The sequence below is a fragment of the Empidonax traillii genome, unplaced genomic scaffold, assembly GCF_003031625.1.
Source record: "Empidonax traillii isolate 1590-97213 ecotype Southwest subspecies unplaced genomic scaffold, ASM303162v1 scaffold163:size1593379, whole genome shotgun sequence".
NCBI classification, from domain to species: domain Eukaryota; kingdom Metazoa; phylum Chordata; class Aves; order Passeriformes; family Tyrannidae; genus Empidonax; species Empidonax traillii.
The window spans coordinates 448229-457610 of NW_020955356.1; the positions used below are offsets into that span (position 1 = coordinate 448229).

The following is a 9382-nucleotide window of genomic DNA, read 5'->3' on the forward strand; positions in this document are numbered from 1 at the left end:
GGGGCTGTTAAGCACAGGCTGTCCCAGGTCTTTCTCCCATAGGTCTGCTGACTTTGCCGACAGCTGCTGTTGCTCCACCGGTGCCTCCCATTCCGGGCAGTCCACTGTCAGACACGGAGTACCAGCAATTCTTTGCGAGGCTGCAGCCACTCTGGGAGGCAAACATGTTCTGCCTGCTGCGCCAGGCGTACGGCTGCCTCAGTCCCACCATTCTGCAGCTGGACCAGGAGGAGAACCACGGCCAAATCCCCAGTGGTAAGGACATCCCTCCACCTCCATGGGCAGGGAAGGGCGCGGCCCCAGCTGGAGCAGGACCAGCTGTCTCTCTGCCCCAAAATGCTGCAAGATTGCGGGAGGGGTTGTTTTGGGGTCTCTAGCCCACAGTCCAGCTTGGAGCAGACACTCCCAGAACAAGAGCACACTGGCTTTGTGCAAGAGTGGTTTTGCAGCCTCTGTGGGCATCCCTTCCTGTGCTGCACCACTTCCCTGGAGAAAAAAAGCTTTTCCCAATGGCCAGTCCTAACCTCCTAAGCAGGCTACAGTTTTCTGGGGCTCACTGAAGCTCTTCATCTCTTACCAGCTCCTTCCAACTTGATCTGGGCATTAATGCAGAAACTTGGCTCATGGGTTCTCATAGGTCTTTAAGAAAACTTGAGATGATAAGCTGTCTTTTTAAGTGTTTAACATTTCAGGAGCCAAGAAACATCCCGGTTCAGAAAGCACCATAGCAACAGCACCCTTCAAATCTCCGCAGTCATATTTTCCCTGCACCCCTGCATCAGAGAATTTAAGTGGCATAATTATATCTGTGCAGCTGAAAAACTTGGTACTACTTCTGTTGTATTTTTCTTCAGAGGAAAAAAAAAATAGGAACAATTTTCTCATAAAAAATACGTCTTTATATTTAGATATGAACGTCAATGAGCTGAATGATCAGGCAACTGTGCTTATTTGGACTGCAGCTTGAGGGCAACTATTTCTTGATGGTTTCTGCAGCTGTGTCGGGGGAATGAGTGCCACCCTTCAACACCAGACCCAGGGATGGGTCCTGGGCTCCTCACTCACTCGTGGGCACCTGCAATCCAATACCTTGAGGTGCTGGGTGCACCCAGGGTCTGTCCCTGGTTTCTCTCCTGCTGGTGTCCAACTCCTCAACACTGTTTTTGAGCAACCTGGTCTGGTGGAAGGTGCCCTTGCCCATGGCAGAGGGGTTGGGACTAGATGATCTCTAGGGTCCCTTCCCACCCAAAGCATTCCATGATTCTCTGGTGCTCCCAGGCCCAGTCTGATCATCTTTTGAACCTATCACATCACTACTTTCCTTTTCTCTTTTTTTTAAACCCTGTAAGGACTAATAACAGAATCATTCTGTCCTGGAAATAGGAAATTTGGGTCTCTGTTGTAGGGAAGATAACTGTGATAAAAAAAAGACAGAAGAATGAACTGAAACCCTCAGAGGGTTGGAGGGAAAGGGAATGTGGCACCTGGGACTGGGAGCTATAACACCACTCCATTACTGTGATCTCCACATGGGGGCAGACAGACCTTCCCTGCATCCACAAGCTGTCATCTCAGAGGTCCTGATCTCTTGGTGCACACAGGCCAAGGCAGATGATAAAACCTGTGGCCTCCCCCATCCTCCATATCTCTCTCCAGGGCCAGTCTGCACTGATTTTCCAGAGGTGCTGCAGTTTCAGACCTTCTGCCAGTTCGCCCAGTACCGTTGCCTCAAACAGCAGTTCTACGTCAAGGTGGGGAGTGGGATTTGGGACAGAGAGGCTGGGGAGATGGAAAGGGTGAGGAGGAAGGGAAAATGACATAGTGAGTTTCATGTTTCTCCCTCTTTCCACCTCTCAGAGAGTCCCATGTTCGACTTGGTCTCCAAAAGACGTCATCCCGTCGAAGCAATCTCACACTGTGAACTCCGTGACAGTGGGCAGAAGCTCCTCTGCCAGAGAAGGTATGGCTGCACCAAGCTGTGCTGAGCACTCTGCTCGCCTGTTCATCTCCTGTAACTACTCTTCCACCCCCAGCACCTTTCTGGCTGGCCTCAGAAAGGTGCCCTCAGCCGCTCCATCCCTCTGTCTCCCCAGCTCACAAGCAGGCTTCTCCCTCGCCTGCTCACGTGGAAAGGCTTCAGAACCACTCTCACGCACACCCGGGTCAGAAACCACCGTCAACAAAGCCCCCCACAACCACATCAAAGGTGACCACGCCCTCACAGAAGAGCACGACAACTGTGCGCCCGACAACTGTGCGCTCACCAACTGTGCTTGTCCCGGCTGCCACTACCACCTCGCCCCTCAGGGTGGAATCCTCTGAAGACCAAAGCCTGAAGAACAGCATCTGGCAGCTGATCCATTCGGCCCTTTCCTTGGATGCATCCCTGGACGCCAAGGACTCTTCTTGGAACTTCACCAAGTCAGGTCCAGAAATCACATCAGAACAGGAAATTCCCCCCCGAGGCAGGTGAGGGGAAGACTGCTCTTTCTGGGTGCCCGTGCAGGACTGTCCTTGTATACACTGGCTGGCAGCCCCGCAGCATTCATGCCCCTGCTTGGAGCAGGTGGTGAGTGTGGGCAGGCTTTCTGGAGCAAGCTGTCCCATCCAGAGAAGGAATGTACCTGGGGACCCTCTCAGGCACCCCCAGCTCCGGCACAGAGTGAGCAGGAAAAGGGTGATCCAGCACTGCTCCTGCCTGAAAATGTCACTGGCCTTGCATCCTGAGCAAAGTGAGTTTAGTCTGGGCCTTAGCTGCAGGCAAGGCTTTGTTTCCCCACGCTGTGGCCATCTGCAGTATGCAATCACCTCTGCACTTATCCTCCTCCCAGCACCTCTCCCAGGAGTACAGGTGATGTGCAGAAACAGATTCCTTGTGAACACTTGGGAGCCCTTGGAGGAGTGCTCTGTCCTCTCCCAAGTAAAGTAAAAGCAGCCCTGTGCTGGGAAACAGAGCTGGGAGCACAAAGCCGTGCTCCTGGCTGTGCAGGACCACTGCTTCTCCTCGAGCACGTGAAACTCTGTGCGCTCTGGATCTGTGCACAGCTCTTCCTAGGGGGTTTCTGGTTCCCCATTATGGTTTTGGGAGCAGTTCAGCACAGGGCCATGTGACAGCCCATCTTGCTGCAGTCCTTTTACACACCCTTCTCAGTTCCTCTGGCCTGTAGGAGCTTGTCGAGCATGTTGAGCTCTTCTCAGTTGCTCTGCCAGTATCCATTTCTCTCTGTTCTCAGGTAGCTGGGGCTGGTGAACCCACACAGAAAAGACCTGCAAAAGGATCATATTCTTTCACTCAAACTTACTTTTTGATCTTTTACTACTTTGTGGCTGAGGGCCACTTGCTTTGACTGAGAGGCAGAGACTATTTGGCTTAACAAAAAAAAAAAAAAAAAAAAAAAAAGCTCTCTGAATGTGGTTTATATGGAGAAGTCATTTTGGTTTCACTCTGTTGCTGGCCTGTGATGTTCCTGTAAGCGCACAGATTTTGTGCATGATTGCACATCTGTGGTTTCTCTTAAACACAGAGCATACTACCACTACAGTTCAGCCAGACATTCCTCTTCTGCATGTAAAAATGAATTGCATCGTTATTAAAGCCATAACTGCTCTCTTGCAAAGCTATAACATGTCATCCTCCTCCCTAATATTGTAGGAAGCTTTTACTGCCTGGAAACATTTTTTTTTTCTGGTGTATGTACTCTAAACTGTGTGTTTCATCGAGGATGTGCTCGTTTTCCCTGCTTCTGAGACTGAGCCTTGCTCTGATTTAATTCTATTGGGATTATTGAGGGACTGCTGTGATTGCAGATGACACTTGCTATTCTGCTGCAGAGTTTCTCAAAGACACTAATGCTGACTGTGTGTCTGTAACCTGGCAGCCAAGCCCCATCAATCATGCTAAGCAAAGCTTAAACTCAAGTGGGGATAAAAAGGCGAGATAGACCGTGCCTGTCGGCTTTGCTGCTCACCACATCCTGCCTGCTCTCAAAGGGACTTCAAAGCATGACCTAAAAAAGGGGCAAAATGCTTTGGGACGTTTCAATTCCACCAGAGGAGCAGTGCCGGGTGGGACTGGTCATTGCAGACAGGGACCATTCAGTGTCTGGACTGACACAAGGTGTGCAGGGTGGTGCTTTCCTAGTACTTGATGAAGTTAACTGTGACCTTTAGAGAGAGACAGGGCGATGGTAGTAATACAACAAGAATCTGCAGCACACTTTTGTGGTCTTTTGCTAGCAGTGAATCATTATGGGAGGGAAACGTCAATTATTGCACTTATTTTCTACTTCTAGTCCTTACGGTGTTTCCTGCCTTATTTCCCATTATTTCCTCTTCTTAGAGTTGCCCATATACCAAAATTCAGTCTTGCAATAAGATAAAAAGACCTCTGTAGCTCTTACATGATAAAGCCTGTGCAACTCCTATTTTTTGTGGCAATTTTCGGTGGCCCTTTAAAACATCCCCACGCTCCAGCTCTGTGTGCAGAGCCCTGTGATGGGTTTCAGCAGCTGGGTGCACAGAAGGACACCAACCTCCCTTCCCTGCTTTTCTGTTTGCACGCAAGAATTGTATTTGCCCTTTTTCCCAGGGCTTCCCACTGTTGTGTTGTTTGTCAGCTACAACCCCTACACCCCTTTCAGCGTCACAGCTGTCCCAGATGCAGACCTTAGTGTGCTGGTATTCTCGCATGGATGCTCACTTGCAGTTCATGTGAGCCCAGCTTTCCCAACAAAGCTGTTCCAATCCCTCTCAGAATCCCAGAATCACAGAATAGTTAGGGTTGGAAAGGACCTCTGCCAAGGCAGGGTCACCTAGAGCGAGTTACACGGGAATGTGTCCAAGTGGGTTTTGAACAGGTCCATGACCTTCCTGAGCAGCCTGTTCCAGTGCTGTGCCACCCTCAATGTAAAGAAATTCTTCCTCATGTTGAGGTGGAACTTCTTGTGTTTTAGTTCACAGCCATTACTCCTTGTCCTGTCGCTGGGCGTGACTGAAAAGAGTCTGGCACCATCTCCTTGGCACCCACCTTTGAAATATTTATGTGCACTGATGAGATACATACACTCCTAGTGACTCAGCCTCTTCCTCCTCCTCCTCCTCCTCCTCCTCCTCGTGCTTTACTGCTCCAAACAGTCCTTGTGGTGTTTATGTACTTCAAACCCAGAGGCTTTCATTCTAAGGCCAAACTCTTTGTTAAAAATATCATCCCCAGAAAAAATACTCTTTTTGAATTATCATTACCCATAGCCAGCGTTGGCATGCAGGCAAAGATCTCTTTACTCTTTCTGAAGCTGTGAAAAATGGCTTTCTCCTTAATGATTTTACTTTCCTGCAGCACACCCCACCTAAATCAGAAGTTACCAAGTGCTGGAAAGCTGCTGTTTGCTCCTTATCTTCTTTTCTGCTCGCCTCAGGTTCTCACTCCACCTCAGCCAGCCAGTATCGGGGAGGCTCAGCAGCTGAAAGTTAATGGCTCAAGTCCTTGTCATTACATTGTGAGAGCGGTGGATGCTGTTCACCAGCACTCTTCAGAGATACCACTGAAGCAGGCTCTGTATGTGTCATTCCACATCTTGAGATGCTAAAGTATGATAAGCTTTTATCTGAAGTTTTCTCTTTTTGCCTTGGAGCAATTATTGATCTCAGCTCTCAGATTCTTCTTAATTCTGGGGGGGAGTTTTCACATTTCCTTTGAATCATTGCCTCACAGTACCTGTTAGGCTTTTTCCAGGACAGTGGCTAGGACAAAAACATGCATAAATACTAAGCTGGGGTGGGATTTGCATTAGGAAATCACTTTAGGTAGATCCATCCCTCTCCCTGCAGCATGAGTGAGACGTCTGTACATCCACAAACAGCTCAGCAGCACGTCAACAAGCATAGGGGACCCGCAGCAGTGCTGTTATACTCACCCAGAGGTGGTAAATCAGCTCATAAATTTGCAAACATTAGGCCAGAAAACCTCACAGCAGTGATGGCGAGCAGAGATGGGGCAGGAAAAGGATGTGACAGGGAGTGCAACACTATTTCTTGGTAACCTCAGACTGATGGCAAAACTCAGTTTTCCAGGAAGGTGATCTATTTTAACCCTCAGGCCTAGAAATTTATCTGATCACGCACCTTGGCCTTCCTGCTCAGCACAGGACATGAAGCCATGTCTGGTGAGCCCTGGAGGAAAAAAACAGTATCGTGCCTGAGCTACAGACCCTTCTCCTAAGAGAAGTTTGGGATACATTTTTGAAGTCTGAACTGTGGAGAAACCATCCCATCAGCTGCTCCCAATCCAAATACCCTTTGTGTCAGAGACATGAAGCTAATTTCTGGTTTGAATGGATCTCTCCCCACATTCTAGTCACCAAAAGTCATTACTTTTCCATCTGCTGACAAGAACAGCTTTCCAGCTGGTGTCCTCCTTGGTAAAAGTGCTGTCTGGCTGAGTGGCCACCCACTAGTGCCTTCACTCAGCTAAAAGAGACTCTTTCAGCCTCTTGCTCTAGATGAAAGTTTTCCAGGCCTTAGGAAATCTCATCTTCATGACCTTCCTTGAGGTTCTCCAATTCTTCTTTATTTTTTTAATGCTAATCTGAAGGTCTCCAAGAAGTTTCAAATACTCTGAGGAAAATTTGTCTATATAGGTTAGCCCGTGCATGGATTTTAAGAGCATTTTAACATAAGCATCTGCTGCTCCTCTTACTTTTTGTCAGATCAAAGTTTGTTTATTTAACACTGGTTTTGTTTCCAGACACAAGAGGAAAATATTTAATTGAGCATTTTTACCTCTTCTGTATCATTGATATGATTGAAGCCAACCATCCCTGTCTAGTAGCAGTTCTGTACCATGCCTACAAATTCCATGGTTCCTAATATTCTTATTGGCCTTATCCCATTATCCTTAAACTTTCTACTTTTAGCTACCCATGTCAGTTTGAATGAACGGGTAATTCATGGTTATCAGACTTTTCCCTTTCTATCAAATACATTGGCTCAAGCAGGAGGGAGGCTTAGTGAGTGGCATCCTCCAGACCCAAATGGGGCTGCCCCACAGTCAACATTCACCAGACCTCTACAAACATCTCCTCATTGCCCTCAGACTGACAAAACTAGGCAGCAGCTGCTGCAGGAGCCCTGGGAAAGTCCTTCGAGCTGTACCCTGTGTCCAGTCCCTCTCACATGATCCCAAATAAACACACACACACACCCCCACACCCACACCCACCCCCCATAGCCTTTGTGTTATACAGGCATGTACAGACCCTGCAGATACCCCCATTTCTCTGTGCAGTTTAGCCAAGAATCCAAGGTTTCTTTGGCAAGGGTTCTTTTTTCGCTATGTTTTGAGATTGTTTTCCCCTCTTTCCATTTCTAATTGATGGTGTATTGACTTCCTCCTTCCCTTTCTCTGTCAGCCTTTTAGCCCTGCAGAATGACGAGGCAGTGCTGGTCCTGTGCTATGCAGTGCTGGAGGGAAACTGTCTCTCGTCAATGCTTGCCATGGCCTGGAAGGAGATGGAAAAAAGAGTCTTTGGGTTCGGAGATTCGGTAAAGACCCCAATGTCCACCTTTGACCCCACAGTGTGCAGGGGTTCCTGTCATTTCGGGTGTCACCTCCCGAAAGAAGCTGACCTGGGTGACCAGGGAGGCAAGCTCCAAGCCAGGGATATGGGATCTCCTCAGTCTCCTTTTTTGGGATCTTCTTAGTCTCCTTTTCCCCACCCCCGACCATCCTAGGTGTGTGACAACCTCGGGCGGCATCACATGGACCTGTGCCCTGACTGCGCTTTCTGCTCGCTGAAGATGGAGCAGTGTCAGAACATCAGAACCCTGAGCCGTGTTCCCTGCGACACAGGTGACTTCTTCACCTACATCAACCCTCAGATCTCAGCCCAGCACCAGGATGCAGAAAAGCAGGTACCAAGTGAGCTCTGTGTCCTGCTGGTCTCTGAAGAGGATCCTGGACCGGGAGGTGGGGAAGGAAAGGAAGAAGCATATCTCACTTTATCTCACTCCTTTGCAGACCAGATTCTCAGATACCCTGGAGGACTATGACTTGGATTTTTTCAGAGGGCTGAGGTCAGAGTACTGGTGCAGCCGGATGGCCACCCACGGCTGCAAGGACCCAAGTGTGATGCTCTGGCTGGAGGCAGAGTATGCTGCCTTCCAAAAGGGAGGTACACCAAACAAGGTGGGTGACCATCAGTGGATGTTCCCACCTCTCATTCTCTTTTTCTTTCTCTGACTTTCATTCCCATCTCCCCAGATATGTGACTCCAGTGGAGTTCAGCACCCCAGCTACTGCACGTTCAAGAGCCACCAGTGCCTCCAGAAGAGCATCCAAAACCAGAGGGTGAGAAGCAGTTGCACTGCCTTTTGCACAGCCATTCCTCCGTGACTAGGCCCTCCACAGCCAGCCTTAAGTCCCTGTGGAATTCACTGTCCCCCTACTTGTCCTTCCAGGAGGACAGAATTGGATCTGTTTGTGGGGTGATAAATAGTGACCCAAATGCAAGTGGCATGTCATAGGTGGGTGGGATTTGCATAGATGGTGTCAGGGATGGAAGCAGAGGCAGCTATAATGTGAAGAAAAATGAGCTGTGGGAAGCCTTCCACCCATCAGTATATCCCTGTAGGGGAGGATCTCTCCCATCTACTGGGTGCTTCCAAGGTGGCGACAAAAACCAAAATCACGAGAGCAGGACAGAGGATTAGCCTATACCTTAGGAAACACACAGCTCAGCTATTAGCTGAACAACTTTCCAGCTGGTTCTACCCCCTCCCCTCTGGTGCCCCCCTCATCCCAGCCTCCAAATGCTGTCCACTGTGGAGGTCCTCCTTCCTTGTGGAAAGGATGGGCAGTGGCACCCTTCCTATGAACTCAAGTTCTCCTTGCAGGTGACTCGCGTTGAATGCAAGAGTAACGAGACCTACCAGGTGCTGAGTGAGAAGGAGGGAGATGAGGAGGTGCAGCAGTGGCATGAGAGGTTCCTCAGCCTTGCCAAGAAGCAGTCAGAAAATCATTAAAGTTTGAAAACATCTTCAAGAAAATCAAGTTCAACCTTTGACCAAATACCACCATGCCCACTAAACCATGTCATGTAGTGCCATGTCTACTTGTTTTTTGAACTCTTCCAGGGATGGTGATTCCACCACTTCCCTGGGGAGCCTGTTCCAATGCCTGACCACCCTTTCAGTGCATAATTTTTTCCTAACATTCAATCTGGACCTTTTCTGGTGTAACCTGAGGCCATCACTTTTTGCCTGGGAGAAGAAACCAATCCCCACTTCACTACAACCTCTTTCAGGTAGCTGCAGAGAGCAATAAGGTTTCCCCAGCACCTATTTTTCTCCAAGCTAAACAATCACAGCTCCACCAGCCACTCCAGAT

The 9382-nt window shown here is 48.9% G+C and overlaps 1 protein-coding gene across 3 annotated transcripts in view; it reads left to right on the forward strand.

The window, feature by feature from the left end:
• Nucleotides 1-9095, forward strand: part of ACRBP (acrosin binding protein) — a 9940-nt gene extending 845 nt beyond the window's left edge. Inside the window, exons 2-10 of one of the 3 annotated variants that reach the window (XM_027885241.1) lie at nucleotides 43-255; nucleotides 1657-1751; nucleotides 1858-1960; nucleotides 2094-2469; nucleotides 7407-7539; nucleotides 7795-7908; nucleotides 8015-8182; nucleotides 8258-8344; nucleotides 8890-9095. In XM_027885241.1, coding sequence (XP_027741042.1) covers nucleotides 43-255; nucleotides 1657-1751; nucleotides 1858-1960; nucleotides 2094-2469; nucleotides 7407-7539; nucleotides 7795-7908; nucleotides 8015-8182; nucleotides 8258-8344; nucleotides 8890-9018 — 1418 coding nt within the window. In that variant the 3' untranslated portion in view covers nucleotides 9019-9095. Of the gene's footprint in view, nucleotides 1-42; nucleotides 256-1656; nucleotides 1752-1857; nucleotides 1961-2093; nucleotides 2470-7406; nucleotides 7540-7728; nucleotides 7909-8014; nucleotides 8183-8257; nucleotides 8345-8889 lie in introns of all 3 variants that reach the window. The other 2 variants (XM_027885240.1, XM_027885239.1) reach the window with 2 other exon arrangements.
• Nucleotides 9096-9382: the final 287 nt, after the last annotated feature.